General features: G+C 47.9%; 1 protein-coding gene across 3 annotated transcripts in view; it reads right to left on the reverse strand.

Moving 5' to 3' along the window:
- Positions 1–26,137, reverse strand: part of FAM171A1 (family with sequence similarity 171 member A1) — a 164,266-nt gene that overhangs the window by 22,089 nt on the left and 116,040 nt on the right. For all 3 annotated transcript variants that reach the window (XM_067703964.1, XM_067703959.1, XM_067703970.1), the window contains exons 4-5: positions 11,715–11,873; positions 7,022–7,198 (exon numbers count right to left, since the gene is read on the reverse strand). In XM_067703964.1, the coding sequence (XP_067560065.1) occupies positions 7,022–7,198; positions 11,715–11,873 (336 nt within the window). The remainder of the gene's footprint in view (positions 1–7,021; positions 7,199–11,714; positions 11,874–26,137) is intronic.

The following is a 26,137-nucleotide window of genomic DNA, read 5'->3' on the forward strand; positions in this document are numbered from 1 at the left end:
ATTCAGTCCACAGCACCCAATAAAAATTGATTCAGGGATGCTTACTTTTCATCTAACTTTCATGTGTCATGAGATACTCTTCTTCTTTTGATTCTTTCTTCAAACATTTAAAAATGCAAAAACCAGACTTCCCTGGTGTTGCAGTGGTTAAGAATCTGCCTGCCAACGCAGGGGACACGGGTTCGATCCCTGGTCCAGGAAGATCCCACATGGTGCGTAGCAACTAAGCCCGTGAGCCACAACTACTGAGCCTGTGCTCTAGAGCCCGCAAGCCACAACTACTGAGCCCGCGTGCCACAACTACTGAAGCCCGCATGCCTAGAGCCTGTGCTCTGCAACAAGAGAAGCCACCACAGTGAGAAGCCCGCACACTGCAACGAAGGGTGGCTCCCACTCACGCAACTAGAGAAAGCCCGCGCACAGCAACAAAGACCCAATGCAGCCATAAATCAGTCAATCAATCAATCAATCAAAATATATAAAATAAATAAATAAAAATGTAAAAACCATTCTTAGCTTTCAGGCCATAGTTTGGCGATACTTAATTAGACGAAAAATTCTTAATGGATTCATGAATTGCTATTTCTGGCTGTTAAACATTTTGAAATTGCAATTACTTTGATATACCTCAAAAGTAGATAATTAAAGTGCTAAACTGGTTAGAAGTGATTATCATATTTGACTTAATCATAAATAGCAGATAATTAGTAAACAGTGAGTGCTATGTGCTTAAGATGTGTTCCTATTTTTTTTTCTGATCTTATAATACACTCTTGGAACTTTTCATTTAACTGCAATAATTTAATTTCTACCTGAATAATGATATTATTGATTACACATAACAGAAAACCCCTTATGAAATATGTAGGCTTCTACTGAGTTTAGTGAGTTAAAGAACATATGGTTTCTTTGAAATGTCCATCCAATCTTAAAGTTTTCAGAAAACATATTTTAATTCATTTGATCGTTTCTGAATGACTATCCAAATGTTGGCTTTTCTCTGCACACATACAATCTGTTAGAGCCAGGAATTGGCAGTTACATTTTTCACTGTAGATGCTAAGTTAAAAAAGACCATTTAAGTGGGAAGAGATCAACGACACAATGGAGATTCTCAATGACAAAAGGAATAATGCCACGGGGATTATTTCCAGAGAGGAAGTAGAAAATTGGATAACTTATATTTCAGAGTCTTTATAACACTGCACATTTCTTTGTTTTCACTGACTTCTATAGTATATTAATTTCCTTTTGCGCCTGTGATAAATTACCACAAACTTAGGGGCTTAAAACAACACAAATTTATTCCGTTATTGCTCTAGAGGTCAGCAGTCTGAAATCAGTTTCACTGGGCTGAAGTCAGGGTATCAGTAGGGCTGGTTCTTTCTGGAGACTCTGAATGAAGAATCCATTTCTGTGCCTTTTTCAGCTTCTCAAGGCTGCCTCTGTTCCTTTGCTTGTGGCCCCTTCCTCCATTTTCAAAGTGCATCCTTCCAATTGCTGCTTCCGTCATTACATTGCCATCTCCTCTGATTCTGATTCCTCCTGCACCCTGCTTATACAGACCGTTGTGATTACAGTGGGCCCACGAGGATAATCCGAGAGAATTTCCCCATCTCAAGATTCATAACTGAATCACGTCTGCAAAGTCCCTCTATCATATAAGGTCATATTCACAGGGTCCAGGGATTATGATGTGGAGATATTCAGGGGGGGCATTATTCAGTCGGCCATAGATATCAAAAAAAATTTTTTTATATAAACTTTTGTTGTTTGTGAGCTGTATACAAAATAAACCAATGAGAGCAAGGATGCTGCTTCTCTAGACCTGTGCCATATTGTTATGACATATCTGTGTACGACTCTCTAGTGAAAGCATCACTGTATTAGGAATACAGCCTTTTATACCCCAGCCTTATTTATCTATATTCAACTATATACATTCAAAAATGAAGAGGCAGGAAGGAGTAGAATCATAGCAGCAGGGTTGGAAGCTCCAGGATGGAGAAAATCCAATATAACTGCTGTCTCTCTAGACAAGTGCTCAAAGCACCATTCTTTCATTAAACATATATATACACAGATATGTAAAGGTAAATTCTGTGTATAGAGTCATCTTTTTTTTTTAATTGGAGTATAATTGCTTTACAATGTTGTGTTAGTTTCTGCTGTACAATGAAGTGAATCAGCTACAGGTACACATATATCCCCTCCCTCTTGGACTTCCCTCCCACCCCCTCCCCCCATTCCACCCATCTAGGTCATTACAGAGCACGGAGCTGAGCTTCCTATGTTTTATAACATGTTCCCACTGGCTATCTATCTTAACGCACGGTAGTATGTATATGTCAATCCCCATCTCCCAGTTCATCCCACCCTCCCTTCCCCCACTGTGTCCACATGTCTATTCTCTAAGTACCAGTGTTACATTGTAATATCTTAAACCGCCTCTAAGTACCAGTGTTACATTGTAATATCTTAAACCGCCTTGAATCTTAGAACACATAAAAGCTCCCCATCTGATTCAATCATTTAGCAAACATTCTGCTTAGACACCTAGCAACTGCCAGGGACTGTGTGTGATCATGAAGACTCAAAGATGAGGAAGACTCAGTGAGGACACAGATAATAACTGAGACACTGCAAGGCCATGTCTTCACAGACTTCTAGTGCCGCTGCTGAATGGACAACATGCTCGAGAGAAACCAAACTACTGTCCAGCACATGGAGAAAGGGATTTCAGAGGAAAGGTCCTGCTCACACAATGTGACAAGTGATGAGGGAGACCCAGGCGCATCCAGGGAACGGCAAACGGTTTGGTGTGGGAGTGATGGAGGGTGTGCAGGGAACAGAGGCTGGGAGTGAGCTGGGGAGCTAGGCAGGGACCAGCTCTGCAGAGATCTGTGTGCCGTGCCAACGAGCGTGGACAGCCTCACGACGAGTACCTCTGAGATGTTCTCATGTGGGAAAGGGGTCTGTGCTTCTGAAAGACAGCCCAAGCAGCAACCCAGAAGTCCTGGTGGAGGGAAGGAGAGAGGAAGACAGGCAGACGGCTGCAGGAATTGGCCAGAAAACAGGGAAGAGTCTGCACCCAGACAGAGGTAACCAGAGAAGGAGAGGAGAAGGTAGGTTGGAGAAACGCTGATTTGACATCAACATGACCTTGCAAGGGAGCAGACGTGGCTGCCGGTGGGGCAGGGAGGTGAAGCAAAAGAGTAAATGGGGGATAAGTCGGGGGTTTCTACTTGGATGGTCTGGTGGATGGCACCCTTAACCAAGAGAGGAAACACACAGAAATGAACAGGGGTAGGGGTTGAAGTGAAGCGAGTCAGTGGGTCCGTGTCAAGCACGTGAATCTGAGTTTCCTGCAGGACATCCGAAGATGGAGGCCTAACGGACAGTCAGGAACACAGATCAGAGAGCAGACGTGGTTGCACGGGGTGGCTTTGGGAGTGTGAGAGGCAGGTGGATGTCCCAGCGACTGCATGTAAAGGAAGTCAGGAGCTGGGCGTGGGGCAGAGCCCATATGACAGGAGACGAGGACCCCAGGGACACTGAGTCACAGGGCCGAGGGAGGCGGGCCCCGGTCCAGGAAGATCCCACATGCCGCGGAGCAGCTGGGCCCGTGAGCCATGGCCGCTGAGCCTGCGCGTCCGGAGCCTGTGCTCCGCAACGGGAGATGCCGCAACAGTGAGAGGCCCGCGTACCGCAAAAAAAAAAAAAAAAAGCGATCTGGGCTAACGGGAATCTGGGAAAGTGGTTTAGAGGTCACAGTTTGAGAAACCCTTCTGCAGAGGAGGGGAGACCTTTGTTCCCTGAATAAACTCTTTGGGTGTACCATGTACCAGGCACTGAACTGAGCTTCTTACAAATATTAACTCATTTATTCCTTGGGGTGCTTAATTTGATGTGTCAACTTGGCTAGGTCACAGCACCCAGATACTTGATCAAACGCGCCTGGAGGTTGCTGTGAAGGTATTTTAAAGATGAGATTAACAATTAAATCCGTAGACTGAGTAAAGCAGATTACGCTTCCTGTAGGTGGGCCTCATCCAATCAGTTGAAGGCCTCAAGCAAAGGCTGACCTCCTCCAAGGAAGAGGAAATTCTGCCAGCACGTGGCCCTTCGGATTCAAACTGCAACATCAACTCTTCTCTGGGTCTCCAGTCTGCTGGGCCACTGCAGATTTTGAACTTGCAGCCTCTTCAAGTGCATAAGCCAATACTGTAAAATCTCTCTCCCTTTCTCTCTCTCTCTCTCTCACACACACACACACACACACGCACACACACACATCCTACTGGTTCTGCTTCTCTGACTGATAAACACACTCTTCATAACAGCACTAGGTATTGATACTGTTATTATCCCCATCTCACAGTTGAGCAAACTATGGTACAGAGAGGTTAAACAACTTGGCCAGGGCCACACAGCTGATGGCCAGCAGAGCTGGAATTCCAATCCACTGTGCCTCAGTGTTGCTGCTCTTAACCACACGCTCTACTTCAGAGCACTGCCCTGGCACGTTGGGGCCCAACCTGGACGGACAACGGTGAGCGGAAGACTGTACAAGGGACGGAGAGCCTCGATCAATGTGCGTCTTGTACAAGTGAGGAAACAGGACAGGTGATTCGTCCAAGGTAGGCCTTAGAGTTTTCCAAGTAGCAGATCCAGGGTTTCAGAAGGCCAAGTGCAAGCTTTCCCCTCTCCTTCCTACTTTCTTTCCCTGCTTTGTTATCCACGTCCTTTCCTCCCTTCAGAATTCCCGTCTTCCCCAGGGGTTCCCTCAAGTCCCTTTCTCCCGGAGCCCAGGGCTCCTTACATCCTGATCAGGACCATGTGCCTCAAGAAGTCACCAAGCCGTGGAGAACACACGCCAATGACAAAGTGCCCACATGACCCAGTGCCGCATGTCCACGCAGCAGCACGATCCTTCTAACAACATCAAGTTCGGTGCATCTGGTAAAGCCAATGAATTCCACACAAATAATTACGCGGTCTGTTAGTAACCGGAAAACAAAACAAAACAAACCCCAACTCCCCCCAAACTCCAGAAAGCCCAACAAGCATTTATTTCCAAATATAAATTCCTAGAACTAGAATTTGACTACTCAAGGAATTAGGTGTCTTTGAAAATACATCTGACACCAAAAATCCCCCAAGAATTTTTACGCGTGGTCTAACAGTTTAAAACTCTGAATGGGGTTATTTGAAAACCGGTCTTTTCAAGTTTGACTTTCAAGTTTGGGATTCAGAACCAACAGGGTATAGGGACCAATGTGCTGTCCAAACCCGAAACACAAGCACGTACTTCTTCCCACATTCTTACTACGAATGTCAACTGTAAAACCTCCTGGAGGAAAATTTGGAAATATGTATTAAAATCTTTAGAATTTTGTACTTTTTGAAGTCAGCAATTCCACTTCTTCTAAAATTTTATCCTGAGGAAACAATCATGGCCGTGTATAAAGACTTTGCTACGAAGATATTTATCACAACGTTGGTAAGAAGAGTAATTTTTTTTCTAACTTAGGGGATTGAGTAACTGAATTACGACATAAACATATAAGGGAATACCACGCAATCTTAATATTGACATTGCAGAATAACGGCTGCTATGGAAAAATAATGCTAGGGAAAGATGTTCATGACATACAAATGGTTTTCAAAGGCAAGTTATAAGACAGTACATAGCGTATAATCCCCTTTCTGTTAAATGTGTATTTTTGGAAGGCAGTCCCTAAGAGGGCCCAGTGACCGCCCCCCCACTCCTGGTGTTCACACACCTGTGTGGTCCACCTCATACTGTACCAGCATCGGGCTCTGCGACCACCAGCATATGGAAAGAAGGGAGCGGAGGCCACTTTGACCTTAGGTGATAAAAGACGGTGACTTCCATTTTGCCCATGTGCGCTTTTGTACTTTCAGTTTATTTGTAAATTTCTCTTGGGTCACTTGCTCTATTGGAAGCTAGCTGTCACGCTGCAAGTAGCCCTGTCGGGACGCCCACGTGGCAAGGCACTGAAGCCTCTGGCCATCAGCCAGTGAGGAGCTGGGGCCTGAAAGCGTGCGTGCAGCCCCTGTTGAACCCTGAGATGAACTGGCTGACAGTCTGACTGCAACTTTATCTAGAGACCCTGACCCAGAGCCACCCAGCTAGGCTGTGCCCGGGTTCCTGACTCTCCAAAACTGTGAGACAACAGATGTTCACTGTTGTTTAAAGCTACGAGTTTTAGGGCCATCTGTTACGCAGCAAAAGATAACTAATACATACACCCATAGTGCAATGGCTGGAAGGAAATACAGGCTCACTTTGGAGATGCTGTGGGTTTGGTTCCAGACCTGGTGCAATATATCAAACATCGCAATAAAGCAAGTCACGTGAATTTTTCGTTTCCCGGTGCATTAAAAATTATGTTACACTATACTGTAGTCAATTAAGTATGCAATAGCATTATGCCTAAGAAACCAATGTACATATTTTAACTAAAAAATACTTTACTGCTAAAAAATGCTCACCATCATCTGACAACACAGGGTTGCCACAAATGTTCAATTTGTATAAAACGCAGTATCTGCGAAGTGCAATAAAACAAAGTGCAACAGAACGAGGTCTGCCTGTAATCCAAAATACTGTTAGCGGGTTTCTCTACATGTGGGATCATGGGTAATTTTTCTTTTCTTTTTTTTTGTACAATATTGGCAATGTGTTTTTCTTTTTTCAAACGCAGGACCAAGAGAGATCATGTGACCATCTAAAGACTAAAAGGATAAAGGTTAGGAGAGCCAATTTAGTTCTAATAACCTTTAACGATTCTTTTCAAGCAAATTAGCTTAAATGTGAAAAAAACCCCAACTCCAAAGAGCGTGTAAGACTTACCCACTAGAAGCCATGCAAGGTACCATAAATAGCAGCATTCAATAATTTCAAGGAAAAGGAACTTGCACAGGCTTCTTAAAAGGGAAATCAGACAGTAACGAAGTTATCTGTAGCCGATCGCTGGCACAGGAGCCTGCTTACCTAGCTTCTGGTCAAACCGCCACGCTGTGACATAGGCATTGTGCCTCAGACTGCTCTGCGTGGCCAGGGGCACGGTGACATAAATGGGGCCATCCACCAGCACCGGCGTTCCATCGTTGCTGAGCAAGTGCACGCTGACGGCTGTGACGGGGGTCAGGTCGTACCTGGTGCCGTTTCCTGGAAGCAAGAGACATTCTCCATCACGTGCACACACAGGACTTACATGGGGCTGCAGAAACTGTTCACAGAGAAATATCACAGCTACCATCTACTGAGGACTGGGCCTCCTATAAGCCAGGGACTCTGTTCAGCATCTTACACACATAATCCTCCCCACGACATTCTAATTCCCACCTTACACATAAACAAACTGAGGCTCAGAGAGGGTAGTAATAAGAGCTGGTCTTCGGATATAGGCCAGTTTGAATCTGCAAACCTGATCCAAGCTTGGGTTTGCACATTCTAACCACTGTGCTGTGCTTTCAAAAAGGGCCTCAAGGGACTTCCCTGGTGGTCCAGTGGTTAAGACTCTGAACTCCCAATGCAGGAGCAGCGGGTTCGATCCCTGGCCGGGGAACTAAGATCCCGCAGGCTGCGCCCCTCCCCCCAAAAACAAGGGCCTCAAAAGAGAAGGGATTGTCTATAATGGAAGAAGAGGTGTGTGTGGAAATCCCTGAAATCAACATCTATACAAAGCAAGCGCTGCACACGTGTTAATGACTCAGCAGGTCACCATAATGGAACCAAATGATTTAAATCAGAGACTGCTGAAAAAAAAAGAGTGAATTTCTTCAAGGAGTACTTCAAAATATTAACTTACTGCTACGAAAAGTACACGATTGAAAACTTGGATCTGAAATATTTATGAGTTATTTTGGTTGCCACTGTTATTTTGATCTGTTTAAAAGGAATTTAATATACCAATTATTTTGCGTTAGAGGCCTTTTATGCAAGCCAATGCTTTAATGACTGTCTACAGATAAACTGGGGAATGCTTATGAGAGCAATATGATATTTATACAGTTAAGCGGTCCATTTGAGAAGAATTTTTCTCCAGTGAAATATAATATATCATACAAAATGTATTCGGTCATAATTTAAAATCTTCCCTTGAACACGATGAAAACACACTGATAGAAAAATGTAAGCTACGTTAGAATACCATTTATAGGATTTCTTAGTAAGCTACTTATATACTCACCTACCTATCAACTAACTACCCAAGCTAATGCAAACCTCCAATGAGGACTAAATTTAAACATTTAAAACAAATCTGGTGGATTTTAGAGTCTGAACAACCAGTGGGAGCTAAACCCTTTGCAGAGCAATCTCTATACGGCTAATGTTAGCACTATCTTTTATGATTCATGCCCATCTCTGTTTTCCAGTGAAGGGAAAGGCATGGAAATGAGGATTTCATCCAAAGGTCCACGTTGGAAGCATAGATTCAAGTTCTGAAATCTTTTTATCCTGTGGCCATTTCACTTTAGGGTGAAGAAAAACCAAAGCACAGAATTTACCATCTTTCTGGTCAAACTACCTTGCAGATGGAGGACCTAAATGGGTCCATTGCCCAAAGGCAACACAGAAGCAAAGCCAGGTCTCCAATGTACCTCTCTAGGCTCTGTTAGACTCTCTAGATGAGACAGGATTTAAAACAAAGAGAGATTAAGTAATTTACTAGACCTTACATAAACAATTTAAAGATAATGTTTTCAATCAGGAAGCACTGCTTCTTTCATCAAACCCGAGGTAGGAAGTCTGCGCGGGGAAGCTGTGGGTAGAGCAGAAAGGTGCTCCAGACCCATCACCCTTTCGTCCCACTTAACACTGCCTCTTGATTCCCAGAGATGGCATGGTCCCCACTCATCCCCTTTCGAGACTTCCTTCCTATAATCTTGCACATCCCTGGCCCAGGAAGCCAGGGTCCCAGTATCAGACCCGCCACCGACTACTTATGTGGCCTCTGGCGAGTTACTTCCCTGCTCCGGGGTCCGTTTTTCTCATCTGCAAAACTAAGGAGGTTGGACTAGATGCTTTCCTGCGAGGCTACAGAGAGGAACGAACTCGACTATAAACATTCAGAAGGAAGAACGGCACTGCAGAGAGGGGCATATTCTTTTAAAGCAACATGCCCTGGGTGCATGTGCTTTAATGTTCTTTAAAATGTTCTCCGTTAGAAGACATCACAGGCAATTATACCTTCTCTCCTGAGGCTTCTTTCCTCTCTCACTGCTTCCACTCCATGCCTTCCAGATGACAGTCTACCCTCCCACTTTCTTTATTCTGGACATACTTTGAAGGGCTACACTGTTTTCCTTCCAGCCCTCGTTATTAGACGGAAACACAACACTGAGTTCTCCATATAAGGAGTCTCTCCTTCCTGTTCATCTTGATGTTACCTGACTCCCATCATGTCCGAAGAAAGACAGGTGTCTGTCAGGCAAAAGCAGCAACAATGGACCAAGCTAGGAGGCCCCCAATTCATCACTTAGAACAAGAGGGGTTTTGCTCGGATAGCATCTCCGGTTCTGTTTGGCTTTGGACATTAGTCATACTACTGACTCCTCTGCTTTCTTGGATCTGCGAGCAGAAGTAATTTCTTGAAAACCCCTCGGGAGCATCACGGAACAGGTCTGCGCTTTCTTGGCAACCACAGGGGAGAGCGTATGAGGGTGCACGGGAACGAGCAAGCGAGGAAGGGACTGAAACCTCCACATGGCTGCGTTTCTCTGTCTACAACTCTGGATCCCTCCAAAGGGGGGAAATAAACAACCCCCCTGAGGACACGGCGGGGAAACCAGCCTCTTTCCAACTGCATTTGTGGCCTCTGTTTATTTTGCTGAATTCTGGTGATAACCTGTCACCTCACACGGGTTTGTGTGGTCCAGGCTCTCACACTAAGTTGAAATCTGTTAGATGCGGTTTATGAAACGGGAGGCCAACGTGGGGCAGAAGAGAATCCCTAGTTGATGGGCTGCTGGGGTGCTAGGCAGATACCACGCTGCCCTTCCTTGGCCGGAGGTCTGATGCTTCCTAGGTCAACTGGCCAGTTATTTCAGTGGAAAACAAATTGAATGTAACCTTCCAAAGACCTCCTCTCTTCCGTCTGAAATAAGAGAGTGATTTTAAAATAAAACAAACTCCTCTAAAATCAATAGTCCTATGTCTTCTCTATCTTACTGTCGTCTCGGATTTCATAACTTATTCAAGAGCTCTTGGAATTGGGGCACAGAAAAAAACTGAATGAGCTCCAAGGAACGAGGCTGTTCTTCCAACTCGGGGCTTTCTGATGGAGGCTGAATGGAGGTTTCATGATGGCCTCGGATTATCCTGTTCCCCGAAACACTACTTTGCTCCCAGGCCTGTCCATTTAAATGAAAAGTCAACTTTTTTCTTCCCAATAATATTCACTTAAGATGACCGCCATGCAACTTTTCTGGCGGTCAGTGACTGACATATTCATTGCATCATTATCATGCAAAAATTCAAGGAAGAAGAAACGTTTCTCAAAATGGGTATCACAGAGGGAAGAAAAGCAGGTAACTAATCACCACGTGAGCTTGATCTGTAACCAGACGTTTATTAACATTCTATAAAGCGGATCAGATGTGGCAGGTATAAAAAGCTTTTGCAGAATGATCCGTTTCTGTAAAGCACTAGACAATTAAGTGAAATTCAATCAAAGCGTCCCTGGGAAATGCAGTAACGTACTCACCTAGCGGGATTTAACCCAGAACAGCCTTTGGTTTTCAAGTTTATGTTGTGACTCGTGTAAAGTGTTGGGGAAAAGAAGAGGGGGAGACAGGAAAACGATTCAGGGCTTGAGACCCGGCCACCATCCATTCACCAAAAGGAGGGCCGGGGACCACGTCAGCACCGAGCTCTGTCGGCCGGGAACGGAGGTAAGGGCGGTCTTTCACTGGTAAGGAACGATTACCTATTTTCTGGCTGGTGGCTTTTAGTTTCTGTGATCTTTGAGCAGTGTGTGTCCTGCCAGCCTAGGGTGAGAATGACCAAGCGGACTTAGAGGCCTTCCGGGAGATGTTTCAAAGTCAAGTATGAAGGCTCACCACTCTTCGAAGAGGAGAAGGCAAAGAGAGGGCAAACTCAGAGAAACGGAGGTTGTGAGAAAAGGCTGGATGGACTCAGCCGGTGGAGCCCAGAGGCTCCCTGCCCGCCAAGTGCTCCCTGTACTGGTGGGAGGGGGCATGGTGTGTTCGTCTGGGAATCAGGCCCAGGGCCACCCCCGCCCCTCCCACTTGTGACACGTGCCCAGGGTGGGGGGGGGCGGCGGGGACAGTGCATCTCCGCACAGCTGGGCAGGCTGCTTCACCGAATACACATTCCGGGGGCAAGTGGGGCGAGGCTGAGAACAGGGGGACAGAAAACCTCTAACTCTGATCGGACACTTAAAAAAATTCAATTAAAAGAACTTCTGGGAATTAAATATACTTTATTGGCCAACGGAGAGCTCAGGCAACTGGTACCAAGAGAGAGGCTCAGGGAGACAAGCTCATGAAAGCGGCGCAGGCTGAAGTCCTCAAATGACACTTTCAGTGCCCTTGAACTTGTAGACGACAGATCTGCCCTTCTGCACCTCGGGCTGGGTTCTCCCACTTATAAAGATACAAACGCATATAAAGATGCAAACGCAGACTGCCCGGCTGGAAAGAAACGAGCCTCGAGTTACCTGTTCCGTTTCCATCTAGTCCCCGCAAATAAGGAAAGCCGTCCACCTCCGAGGGGGAGCCGGCGGCCGTGAGAAAAGCTGTCAGGTCACTGTAGCTGGTGTTCTCCGGCAGCCGCAGAGCTCTCCTCTGGAAATGCACGCGAGGCTGCGGCCGGGCACCTGCGGAAATGAACCCTGGAGTTACCTCTCGGAGGGGCGGTTTCTGTTTCCAGAAAACGCAAACCCCGGAAAAGCTCCTCTAAGGTTTCAGCGTGGCTTCCCCGTCTCCACTCCTCTCGACATCCCCTCACATCGCCCATTCTCGCGGGCACAGAGATGTGACAGCACGTTATTATGGGGAGAGAAATAACAGCCCATTGTCACGTTTGCTTTCACACAGAACGTTATTTAGGTTTTTCACAAAAAGCTCTGTTTGTGAGCAGTCTTTTCACTGCCCAGCCTTCGCCTATGGGTGGGGGTAGCGTTTTGGGAAAAAGTCCACGTAAGTGAAATGAGTAGGTGACAATTAATCTCTTGATACAAACAAGGCAGGAGAGACCCTTTGACACCGTTACAGACACATCCTTAGTCTTCCTGGTAAAATCTGGTCCAAGCTGAAGCAGAGCAGGGCAACAGACCAGCAGCTGGACAAGACACTGCAAATAAGAACCCACAGTAATGAGTCCTTTCCCTTCGGCGGACGCTGCCTTTTGGCATTCCATCCACTCCGGTGGGTGCATCTGACTCGCGACGGATCATGTTACAGATTCGATGATGAGCCTCTTGAAAGGATGTGAGAACTGCTCTTTTCAGCAAACTCAACTCTGTGCAGGATGGCTTGAGCCAGTGACCCTGTTATGCAGTTACCTTGTGACACCATCCGCAGTTTGACTTTGCTCCAGGTCTTATTTTGACTGTAAAACCTGAACCCGTTTTTATCTATTGCTGTAGCGAGGGTCACAAGACGCAGACGTGCTATATCAGTTTGCACACACAACCAGCAAAAACATCGTGAAGACAAAAATGAATAGAGATGGGAGTTGGAGCATTTCCCGATGGAAGTACACATCTCTCTGGGTTAAAATAAAGTGGTTCCTTGGACTTCCCTGGTGGTGCAGTGGTTAAGAATCTGCCTGCCAATGCAGGGGACACAGGTTCAAGCCCTGCTCTGGGAAGATCCCACATGCCACGAAGCAACTAAGCCCGTGCACCACAACTACTGAGCCTGCAAGCCACAACTGCTGAGCCCGTGTGCCACAACTACTGAAGCCCGAGTGCCTAGACCCCGTGTTCCGCAACAAGAGAAGCCACCGCAGTGAGAAGCCCAGGCACCGCAACGAAGAGTAGCCCCCGCTCGCCACAACTAGAGAAAGCCCGGGTGCAGCAACAAAGACCCAACGCAGCCAAAATCAAATTAATTAATTAAAAAAATAAATAAAGTGGTTCCTCAAACGTGGTGGTCTGCCCTGATGTTCTGCTCATCATATATCCCACCCCAGCCTTGAGGGAGGCCACGTTTCCCTGTGGTCGGCTGGGGGCTTCCTCTTCCCCACCCACGGATGTCCTGACACAACAGCCCTGCCCAGAGTTCATGGTCTTTATGTCTACACCAAGGTTCCTCTTCACCCTGGATCAGAAATTTTTAAAGGGGACTTACCTAGTGGCACAGTGGTTAAGACTCCGCGTTCCCAATGCAGGGGGCCCGGGTTCGATCCCTGGCCAGGGAACTAGATCCCGCATGCATGCCACAATTAGGAGTCTGAATGTCGCAACTGGGGAGCCCATGTGCTGCAACTAAGGAGCCCTCGAGCCACAACTAAGGAGCCTGCCTGCTGCAACTAAGACCCGGTGCAACCGAAAATATTAATAAATAAATAAATATTTTTTTAAAAAAGAAATTTTTTTTTTTTTTTTTTGTGGTACGCGGGCCTCTCACTGTTGTGGCCTCTCCCATTGCGGAGCACAGGCTCCGGACGCGCAGGCTCAGCGGCCATGGCTCACGGGCCCAGCTGCTCCACGGCATGTGGGATCTTCCCAGACCGGGGCACGAACCCGTGTCCCCTGCATCGGCAGGCGGACTCCCAACCACTGCGCCACCAGGGAAGCCCTAAAAAAGAAACTTTTAAGGGAGGAATAAGCCTATCAAGAAGCGTTCTAGGGGAATTCTCTGAAGGTCCAGTGGTTTGGACTCTGTGCTTTCACTGCCGAGGGCCCGTGTTCAATCCTTGGTCAGGGCACTAAGATCCTGCAAACTGCAAAATAAAATAAAATAAAAAGCAGTGTTCTAGAATAACGGAGCTCTGGAGCTCCAAGGATCAACCAATCCAAGTCTCTTCTGACAGGTGAGCCCACAAAATGGACTCACCACCAACACAGACTTAGGGGGTGGGCTGCCTTGACCATGTGTGACCAAGGCGGTCATGACGGCCCCTGAAAATCACTGACTGCATTTCTCAGATGACTGGTTCTCCATAAACACTGGTCCAGCTCTAGATCCCATGGGAGCCAGGTGCCCAAACTCACAACAGTCCTATCTGAAGCTAAGTGGACATGGACGTCGGTCCTGTTCTAGACCATCGATGCCCTTTCTTGGTCCCTAAAACAAAGCTATGGTGATGCACTGGCATCCACATAGCTGAATCTTCTCACTTTCAGCTCTTGTGAGTCTGCTCTCTTTGTCCTCTGATTTCACATGACAGCAATGCCTTCCTGCTGTCACCTCCTCGGTCTGCGCAGGGCTCAGATGCCTCACGCTCCCAGGGGGTGGGGCGTTCTCCACGCCGGCCCGGAGCATCGTGCCTCACCCCATCCCTTTTCCCGCAGCCCGCTTCCCGCACATGCTGTCTGCCTCTTTCCTTCTTCTCCGAGCTGCCCTCAGAGACGGAAGGTCAAAGCAAACCCTTTCTCGTCCATCTCCTCACCCCCAACTATGTGACAACATTCTCTCCTCCTGTTATCATTTTCTTTCAATGCTAGTGAATGTCCTGCAATATGTTTCCTCTTGTCCACCGTTCTTCAGCCTAAACAATGCTGCTGCCGCCTGGGTTTCATGCACTGGCAAACGGGGAACTCGCTACTAGGAAGGACAGAAGGGCGTGTCTGCAGCGTGATGGCGCAAAGAGGGGCTTGTTCTCACAAGGGTCAAGGCAGAAAGCAGGGGCCAGGCGGGTTACCCCAGAACACCGTGGGTCCTGTGTGCCCTTCCGGGCCCCGTGAGATGGGCAGGTTGAAGTCACCGTGAAGGCCCCTTTGGCTGAAAGGAAGAGCACCCACTCATCCTGGACCACGGAAAAGGGGACGTTGCTGAAAGATGAAGGGGAGTCCTGCTGAGCGCCAGGAAACTAGCCCAGCCAGGCCTTATGGGGACCAGCCTGGGACCCGGACACCACAACCGAGGCCGTTCCCAGCTCTCGGGCCACTGGGCGTCTCATTCCCATTCTTTTTTTTTTTTTTTTTTCTGATTTTAAATTTTAATAAATTGAAGTTTAAAGAAGTCCTCCTTAAATTCAATTTAAAATGGTATCCCTTTCAGATTGAGGGAGATTTTAAAGAGGTGTCTACTTTTGTCATTGGTTCCTCATTTTTTTTTAATGTTTTTTACTCTATTGAGAGATGTTAGGTTTTAGTTCTTCTCATTTATTTATTTTTTGGCTGCGTCGGGCCTTAGTTGCGGCACATGGGATACTTCTTTGCAGTGCGCAGACTTCTCTCTAGTTGTGGCGCTCTGAAGCCTGTGCAGGCTCAGTAGTTGCGGCACGTGGGCTCTCTAGTTGAGGCATGCAGCCTCAGTAGTTGTGGCGCATGGGCTCCAGAGCATGTGCGCTCTCTAGTTGAGGCATGCAGCCTCAGTAGTTGAGGCACGCAGCCTCAGCAGTTGTGGCGCGCAGGCTTAGTTGCCCCGTGGCATGAGGGATCTTAGTTCCCCGACCAGGGATCGAACTGGAGTCCCCTGTGTTGCAAGATGGATTCTTAACCACTGGACCACCAAAGAGGTCCCAGTTCCTCATTTTTTTTAGTTGAAGTATAATTTAATTACAACATTGTGTTAGTTTCAGGTGAACAGCAAAGTCATTCAGTTATATGTATATTTTTTCAGATTATTTTCCATTATAGATTACAAGATATTGAATATTATTCCCTGTCTTATACAGTAGGTCCTTGCTGCTTATCTATTTTATATAGAGTAGTGTGTGTCTGTTAATCCCAAACTCCTAAATTATCCCTTACCCCTTCCCCTGCTCTTTCCCCTTTGGTAACCATGAGTTTGTTTTCTATGTCTGTGAGTCTATTTCTGTTTTGTAAATAGATTCATTTGTATTATTTTTTTAGATTCCACATATAAGTGATATCACATATCATCACAGTTCAGTGTCTTTCTGTCTGTCTCTGTGTATGTGTCTATTTCTCTCTGCCCCTGTGCGTGCTTCTCTCTCTGCCTTTTTGTCTCTGTGTGCATGTCTCTGCCTCTGTCTCTCCCTGGCACACCATGCGTTTCAGTGGGAGACCCACCTCTCCCCACTCCTCTTCCCCTGCTGCCCCCCTTCCCTTTTCTGTGCAGAAGAATTCACTCCCTGAACAGACACCGTGTCTGTCCCCCACTTCTGGAGGAGTGGGGGGCACAGAGGGGCGATGCTGGGGCAGGTTTACTCGAAGAGGGTGTGGCTGGTCCAGCTGCTTTGACACACGCTGTGAACACACGCTGTGATGCCGCTGGGGGATTGAACACAGGAGCACGGGCTCTGCCTGATGAAATGCCCCGAGAAACGTCTGAGGGGTGTAAGGGTCGAAGTACTCTGAGCCGCAGCGTAAATACGATCTAAAGTGGGTACATGTCGGGTTGGGGGGTGGTTATGCTCTTAAGCCTAAGTTTACGGATTAAAGCTGCTGAGTTCCCACGCATTTCAGGAGGGGGACCTGACTGGGTGGGGAGGGGAGGATGGAGGGGGACGGGTCTGTCCCTCTTCTGTGGATGCCTCTCCTCCACACTCCCCACAGCAGCTGTGTCATCCTCCATCCTCCTTGGGGCTCCACCATTATCCCCCCAGTGCTCAAATGCAACTCTACTAAAAACACTGGGGTGGGCTTCTCGTTGCGGTGGCTTCTCTTGGGAGCACGGGCTCTAGGCACGTGGGCTTCAGTATTTGCGGCATGTGGGCTCAGTAGTTGTGGTTCATAGGCTCAGTAGTTGTGGCGCACGGGCTTAGCTGCTCCGCAGCACGTGGGATCTTCCTGGACCAGGGTTCGAACCCGTGTCCCCTGCATTGGCAGGCGGATTCGTAACCGCTGCGCCACCAGGGAAGCCCCCTCCGGCTGCACTTTAAAATCTTTTTTCCCTCTTCTCTGCTGCCTCTTCTGCCCCTGCGCTCCCCCAAGGTCAACCCGAGTTTCCTAACTTTTGCTTGTTTTATTGCAAGACGTGACTCGATCTACTATTCTTGCCTTCATCAAAAACCTCTCTTCAGAAGCTTTTCCTCCCCAACCAACACATATACTCCTTTCTTCCTCAGCTAGAAAAACCACAGCAAGACACCACTTTCGCTCTTATCCCCCCGTAAGCCTCCTCTCTTTCCCCTCAACGCCCAGGGACGTGGCTTTCACCCCCCTCCCCCACGCCGCCCTTGGAAATGTCACCTGATGACTGTATAATCTGCAAACCCGTGACCCTGGCTCGCCTTCCTGCCTCCAGCTACTCACAATGATGCGCGCTGTTCCCCGCCCCCGCGCGGGGTCACGGTGCTGCACTCCGCTCTCCCCAGAGTAGCCGGCTTTTTCCTCTATGAGTGCTTGTTTCTCCTCCTGCTTCGGATGCGACAGCTCCCGAAGGCTCACCACAGTCGCCTCTGCTGTTCCTGACTCTCTCCTGACTTGCCTGACTCTCCTCCCTGCTGGAGCCTCACCAGTTACCTTCCGGTCGTGCCGGGGACTCCACGCCTGCATTCCCGCCGCCTCTGCACCTCGACTCGGATGCCCGTCAGACACTGAAGTCATCACTACCTTCTGTCCAACTTAAAGCCCCGCTCCCCCCCGACACCTGTGTTTGACTCCAGGTTGCCACCATCGCTTTTCGTCACACAAGTGCCAGGACGGCCCAATCTTCCCTTATCAACGTTTCTAGCATCTTCTTTTCCCTCCGTCCTGCCTCCACCCTACACTACCCTGTGACGTGACCCCTCAACTATTGCAAAAGTCTCCTAACTTCCCCTGTGTTTCAGCCTCACCCCTTTCCCGCCTCATCTACTGATGGTTCTCCAGTTCCACTCTCATCACCGCCTTTCCCCACCCAGAAACCTTCAATGGATCCACCGCTTCCCAAATTAACAGCGGCAACAACCACAGACCAACACAGACCCGAACTGCTGCCCCACTTCTCTCATGGGAGGTGTAGTTCAGCACTTTAGAATTTACAAAGATCTTACATACACATTATTTCACTAAATAATCTACAGCAGGATAAAAAGGTGTGGTACATGTACACAATGGAATATTACACAGCCATAAAAAGAACAAAATAATGCAGCCGTTTGCAGTGACAGGGATGGACTTAGAGATTGTCATACTGAGTGAAGTAAGTCAGACAGAGGAAGACAAATATCCTATGATACCGCTTATGTGTGGAATCTAAAAAAAGGGTACAAATGAACTTGTTCACAAAACAGCAACAGAGTCACAGAGGCAGAAACAAACTTATGGTTACTAGGGGATAAGGGGGGAGAGATAAATTGGGAGATTGGGATTGACATGTACACACTACTATATACAAAATAGATAACTAATAAGGACCTACTGTATAGCACAGGGAACTCTACTCAATACTCTGTAAGGGCCTATATGGAAAAAGAATCTAAAAAAGAGTGGAGATATACATATATATATATATATATATATACATATATATATATATATATGACTGATTCACTTTACTGTACACCTGAAACTAACACAACATTGTAAATCAACTAGACTCCAATAAAAATTAAAAAAAAAAAAAAAAAACCTACAACAATCCCGTGAAGAAGGAGCTCTCTCCTCTCTTTACGGGGTAGGAAACTGAGGCCCAGAGAGGCCCACAGTCATTCTGTTTGCACGAGGTGGAAATGAATTCTTTGAATTCCGACCTCTGCGTCCCTTCCTAGCACACCTGCCCACGTCAGAACAGATGCTCTGCTATTACTGCCCACGGCCCTCATCCTCTGGCCCATGCAGCTCTGCTTCTGCTCACGAGCTCACGTTCTTCCCCGCATCTGGAGCTTCCCTGCATCGTCTCTATTTGCAGATCCTACCCGTCATGCAAGGTGCACCTCCATTGCCACCTCTCCTGTGTGGCCTTTCTGGATCCCACCCCAAGCTCTAAACTCTACTTGTATGTCTCTTACAGAACCCATCTTCCTGCGCCTGGTATTGTATTTATTTGTGTATTTGAGCATCTCCCTAACCAGAGGCGCCATGAGAAGAGGACATGCGTAGGAGCATCACTGTGTATATCTCTCTGTTTCTATCTCTCCTCCACCACCTTTGAGCTGAGTGACTTTGGGGTTTGGGTTCTTTATCTTGAAAGTGGGTGTGGCCCACGCCTGTCTCATGATATGGCTGCTAGGATGTTAGCTCAGAACACACATGCATTGATACGATGCCTCACATTGCCTCCTGGTACATACCAGGTACGGGATCAGCAATAATTTCCCGCCGCCTCTCCCCGTTTAGATGGCAGCTCCTTAAGAGCAGGTGTCCTGTGAAACCCATGGTACCACGTTCTGGGAATGCTTATAGGATTAAATGTAAAGATGAGTTATTCCGGGCAACTCACTGGGTCCTAGTAATGGTCTGTCTCAATTCTGACTAGGTCACCATCCCTCATTCTCAGCACTATTAACGTTTGGGGCCACAAAGGCACTTCTCTGCTGGGGGACAGGGGCTGTCCTATGCATTGTGGCATCTACCCACTAGATGCCAGGAGTGGCTCCCAAGCTGTGACATTGCCAGGTGCCCCTGGGGGGAAACTGCCCCTGACTGAGAGGATTCCACAAGATACTCTGAGCGTCCTCAGAATGACCCAGAGGACACGGACAGAGTCTCCTCTGCCCCGGGGCACAGGATACATGATGGGGAAGAGGATGAAGGTCCTGACATCCTAGGACTCCAGGGTAGAGAAGGTAGTCATGGCAATGGCTGAATCATCATACTGTTTTGATGCCAAAATAGAGGGTTACGCCCAAAAAGTACAGGAGAAGCTTCAGCAGAGAACCGTCAACCACCCAGGAGAGAAATTCCAGGGGTGACAGACATCTGGACCGTGGCTAGAGGCCAAGGCCTCCCCGTGAGCCCCGTGCAGGCTGTGTGGGCTCCGGACAGAGGGGGAGTCTCGTGAAGGGCCTGGTGCACCCCGCTCAGGAGTCTAAACTCGAGGCAACCTGCAGGGGAGAGAGTCTCCGGGGGTTCTCGGAACGGGAGTGAAGGAATCGTGTTCGTTTTTACCAAATGCCGATAGCAGAGTTGGGGGTGGCTGTGGGTAGAGAAATCCTAGAGTCAGAGCGTCAGCCAGGCTCCTGTGAGATGTTCGGTGAGAAATGACGTAGCTGCAAATAAAGACAGTGGCCTCGGGGAAGAAAACAGAGGAGGTGGCTGGAGCTGAAAGCCACTTTTCGAATGTGGGCGAGGCGGGGAAGGGAGAACCGGGGAGGAGACGGGGAAGCGGTGAACAGGAGACAAGGAGGGAGGGGAAGTGCAGGAAGAAGGACCCCAGCTCGGGGATGCAGGGAGGACGAGGCCACCGGAGCTGGCACGAGAAATCCCTAAAGGAAATTCTCGAGGGCAGACGGCTCCGAAGTTTGAGTGGGAAAGGAAGTGAGGAATAGGGATTGAGATGGGTTTCCTTGGAAAGGCGGGCTTCGTAATTCTGGGAGCTGAGAAGGAACCAGAGGAGAAAGATGGAAGATTCGGCGCAAACAGAGGGAGGTGGGAGGGGAGGAGATTAGACGAGGGATTGACTGTGATGTGAAGAGGCTCCTGGTGGGAGAGGAGCCACGGGGAGACACGTCACAATGTCCCCTTAGAAGGGGATGCAGAAAAGCAGGCCACAGAAGCAGCCTTCCCCGATGGCCTCTGGGTTCCCTGGACCCACCGTCAAGGTCATGGCTAAGAGGAGGGCATGCAGGTCGGGGGTGTGTGCAGAGCGTGGGAGAGTCTGACAGCACTGCCTGGGGAACAGAAAGGGGACTGTCCTGGGGACCGTAAAGAGAGCAGCGCAGGGCCCCGCAGGATGGACACTGCTGGTTTGGGTGGTACCAGCTGGCCTGATGACAGTGCAGCCACGAGCAGCCTGGGGCATCTTGACGGTACTTTCTTATTTACCGTCATCACATTCTGAGTCGACAACGTGCTGTTTCTCCCGAGACAGCGTGAAGGTCTGAGAGAGCCGGAAGTAGAGCAACGACTCCTACCTTATGGTTCATCGTCGTGAGGTTACATTTTGGAATCATCATCAAACTCCTCCTTGAAAGCTTCCAGTTCCTCAGCAGAGTACAAAAAACTCTCAAAGAAAATGATCCTTATAAAGCAATTGACAAGTGTTCTCTCTCTCCACTCTCCTATGATCTCATTGCAAAGTTTAAAAGCCATTTGCACTATCATATGATCCAGCAATTCTACTCCCGGGTATATATCCGAAGAAAATGGAATGAAAACACTAATTCAAAAAGACACATGCACCCCAATGTTCATAGCAACATTATTTACAGCAGCCAAGATGTGGAAGCAACCTAAGTGTCCATCAACAGAGGAATGGATAAAGAAGATGTGGTACAAATACACAGTGGAATACTACTCAGCCATTAAACAGAACAAAATAATGCCATTTGCAGCAACATGGATGGACCGAGAGGGTATTAAACTTAATGAAGTGAGACAGACAAATACTGTATGTTTTCATCTATATGTGGACTATAAAAACTAAAACAAATGAATGACTAAAACAAAACAGAAACAGACTTGTAGATACAGAGAACAAACTCATGGTTTCCATTGGGGAGAAGGGCAAGACAGGGGTAGGGGATTAAGAGGTATAAACTACTAGGTATAAAATAAACAAGGTACAGGATATAAGATACCACATACGGAATATAACCAATATTTTATAATAACCTTAAATGCAGTATCATATATAAAAATATCAATCACTATGCCCTACATCTGAAGCTAATAGAACATTGTAAATCAACGATACTTCAATAAAAAAAAATGTAAAAAAAAATGTAAAAGCAATTTGCAAGCATTCTGTGATAACGAGCATACTTTTAGACCCAGCCTCTGTTGGGAAAGATCCCTATACGTAGTTAATCAATGACTATGTTGGTCCTTCCCCTTCACCACACTGTTATCATAAGACTGCTCCAGGCTTTCTATATAAAATAGTGTCAACAATGACAACGCAATCACTTTCCTCACTTTTCAAATGAAATCGAATGCTAAGGCCAGTTCCATTGGAAACATGCATTTACTGTGTGTGTGTGTGTGTGTGTGTGTGTGTGTGTGTGTGTGTGTGTGTGAAGGCACTGCACATAATCCCACCTCGTCTGATGGGAATAGTTTTAGGGTGTGTATGGTCAGAATTTAAATAGATACCATACCTAGAGAGAGGAAAACAAGTGAGTAGTCTTTTATTCTTCAAGGAAAACTCTCATTAACCATGAGCTTATTCTAGTTTATTTGGTTGTAAACATTTCAAAACAAAAACTTCACCTGAAGCATTGAACATCTTCCCATAGAGAACATCCCCGCCTCTCCTGTCTCCACCTCTCTCACCCAGTGGCCTTTGTGCTTTCAAATCTTTTGCTTCGGTGTCACGTAAAATCAAACAATGGGGCATCACCCAAAACTATGCACATAACACGGGTGAGGCTTTGTCAAACTGTCATCACACTACCTCCCCATTTCCTTGGGGGGATCATCTGACACACGGTAACATCCAAGCAACACACAAAAACTCAAACGGCTGACAGTACTTACAGTTCTGATCAGCAAGAGTTTATGTTTTTCTCCTCTGATTCCATTAAAAAAAAATAAATGCACCTACACTTGACCAGTTTGAGAATAAAAATTTGATGTATTATTTAGAAATTCAGTTCTGTATTCGCTTTATGGAACAGAACTGCAAAGACCAAAAATTATCTACACGTGGCTCTCCTTCCAACTGGTAAGAAAACGTGAAACAAATTCACCCAGTGTTATTCCTGCCGTGCCTCAACTCTACTGAGACAAGGAAAAGTACAACTAGCAATAGTTAAATTCACGAAGTGGCGTAAGTTAAAAAATTAAAATGTAGACAATTTTAAAAAGCTGGAATGTAAATGAGATTTTTGGCAAGGGAGAAATAAATGGTTCTCAGTTTCCGGTTACATAGAGGAGGGAAGTGATACACTAGACTGAATAAATTAACCATAACAAAAGCTACCATAACGAAAGCTGCCATGAATGTCTTACATCCTTGGGTTTCTAACACGACCATACTTCCTGCTCCTCAGAGAGAGAGAGTTACTCAAATACTCTGTATGTCTGTGTGCGTGTGTGTACATGTGAACGGTCCTCTTAGCAGGCACAACAAAGAAAATAATTAAACCGAGCTTGAGTGATCTATACAGGAAGTGCAAAGAAAGGTGGGATTTGGACAGTTTTTAAATATTTACTCAATCCTTCAGTGAATTGCTCATTGTGGACGGATCCGAAGGCGGGCATGGGGCCAGGCCCTGGGGATGCTAAGGTGAACGTGACCCCCTCCTTGTTCTTCAGGTTTTTCAGTTTTAGTCCGGGAGGTAAGATATTACTACCAAATAGGGCAGAAGGGGCGGCATCGGATACAGAACCCCCAGCTGGAGGGCTGTTTTAATCCATCCTCCTGGTTACTGGTAAGGACAGGAGGGGGCATAAGGGAGACAGGATGTGTGGAATCCAAGGCTGGAGCCGGGGGTGGGGGGTGCGCGGAAGGCACGAGCCTGGGTCTGGGCTCAGGGCAGCTCTGGGACCATGTGGCAGGAGTTTGTGGATTTCACCTGAATGCTGTACCATTAACATGACTCCACAAATCCCGGTCTGCGGTCTGCTTCTCTCTGGCCTGCTACCAACTAGCTCCTTTTCTGACTCATACTTTCTGTTCCCTTCAAACCTGGGCTTGCAGATGACCTGGTGTAATTACAGACCCACTGCATCTCGTGACCACACAGTCAGCTGAGAGTCTCATCTCTTCTGGGTTCTCAGTCCCACCCCGGTAAAAGGAAGAGAGAGAAGAACTGACGGCTCCAGCGATTCTCCTCCAGCTGGGTCCCAGCCCCTGGCCACACTATGGACTGGTGACCCCTCTGAGTCGGGGGTCCCTTGGCAGCCGAAGGTGAAGGATAAGACACTGGCATGAATCTCGTCTCCAGGGAAGACACAGAAAAGACCTCCTGGAGGGTGTGGCCTTGAAGTGGGTCTTGATGTCCAAGGAGAATTTGAAGAGAGATTGGGAAGATGGGGTGGGACATCTCAGGTGGAAAATAGAAAAAGAAATTCAGTTAGGCTAGAACACAAGACATGGAGGAGAAGAGCCCTTAGGAGGGAGGTTGAGGCCAGGTCAGGAGGCCGGGGCATGCTGCGTAAGGAGGTGGGATTTCACTCTGTGGGCAAAGGGTTCTGCTCCAGGAAGATCACTCGGGCAGCTCAGTGCAAGGTGTGTTGGGAGGAGACACAAGAGATGGGACATCTGGTTGATCTTCTCAAGTCCAGCGCCAACGCTAGCTCAGCGAGCGGACACCAGCACACTGGCTGGAGGCCACTGCAGTGGCCCGGGTGGAGACCGAGACCGGGACTGAATCAGGGCATGGGCCATGCAGTGCAAATGTGCAACATGTGGGCAGCAGAAAGAAGGCAGGTGTGGGACTTCCCCGGCGGCACAGTGGCTAAGACTCCACGCTCCCAACGCAGGGGGCCTGGGTTCGATCCCTGGTCAGGGAACTAGATCCCACATGCGTGCCGCAACTAGGAGTTCGCATGCTGCAACTAAGGAGCCTGCCTGCCGCAACTAAGACCCAGTGCACCCAAACAAACAAATCAATCAATCAATAAATCTTTAAAAAAAAAAAAAAGAAGGCAAGTGTGGGCAGACCGAGGGATAACCACTGTGGGATTACTCGGGCTAAAGGGCCAGGCTGGCCATAACTCTGTGTGACTCATGGGAGATGTAGGTCATCAGGACTGTTGCACGTTCAGAAGGTGACTCTGCTTACGGAGGGCAGACGACACGAGCACCGAGGTCCTTCATGAACCCCCTCGGAGCCACTGGAGGGGACAATTCAGCATCGGGGCTGGAAGACGGCAGGGAGAAGCAGAGCAGGGGGCGGCGAGGAGGCCTGGCACCACGATGGGGTAAAGCGTGGCCATAACAATGGACCCTGTGGGCTGCAGTTTGAGTCCTTGTCACAAACACCTTCCTAAGGTTAGTGCCGCTCCTGGGCAGGGGGACTGGGAAGGGATGACCCATGAGGGTGCCGGGCACGTCAAAGGTGGCCGTGAAGGAGAAGAGCTCGACAAAGGGAATTGTGGGGCTGAAAGGGAAGTCAGAGGAGGAAGGGGTGCAGGGAAGATGCTCTGTGTGTAGATACAATCTCTGCCCCTTCTCATCAGTGGCGACCTTCCAGGTAACGGTGGCAGCCACCAGAGGCTCAGGGCCAGGGGCTGTCCAGCCCTGAGTGTAAGGAATTGGGATTTTATTCCAAGTACAATGGGAAGACCACTGAAGAATGGAAGCAAGGCGACTTGATCGCTGTAACTTTGTGAAGATTAGATTACAGGTTGGCAAGAGTGGGCACAGGGCAACCAGTGAGAAACCCACCGCAGTTCTCTGGGGGAAATGGTGGTGTCTTGGATTCAGGAGGCAGCAACACCTATGGAGAGAAGAGGGTCTGCAGGAGAACCGGATGTGAGGAGAAGAATCAAGGATGATTCCTAGAGTCTTGGCTGGAAGCGTAGGTGTGCGTTTACACCATTCACTGAGATGGAAGGTAAAAAACATCAAGAGTTCTGTGCGTCTCTGCTGAGACTGAGATGCCTGGCAGACGCCCAAGTCAAGACGTCAAATAAGGGCCTCCCTCTAGGGGGAAATTGGGAGTAATCAGTGCCCAGGGTGCATGAAAGCCATGGGTCTGTGAGCTCCTCTAGGGAGAGCATTGGGAAGAAGAAACAGAGGCCCAGGACAGTCATGGGAGCGTCCAGAGAAGAAGTAACCGACAGCTGGAAAGAAAGGCAAGGCATGATACAGAAGCGAAAGGAAGAAAGTCTCAAGACAGAGTGACCAGCTGTCTGTGTTGAATGTTGTGCGGACATCCCGGGAGAGGAAGAGAGGTGACCTTAGGTCTGGTCGCACGGGGGCCATAAGACACTCTGATGAAGCGCTGAGGGAGGAGCCCGGACCGGAGTGT

This window comes from Pseudorca crassidens, chromosome 1, assembly GCF_039906515.1.
Source record: "Pseudorca crassidens isolate mPseCra1 chromosome 1, mPseCra1.hap1, whole genome shotgun sequence".
NCBI lineage: Eukaryota > Metazoa > Chordata > Mammalia > Artiodactyla > Delphinidae > Pseudorca > Pseudorca crassidens.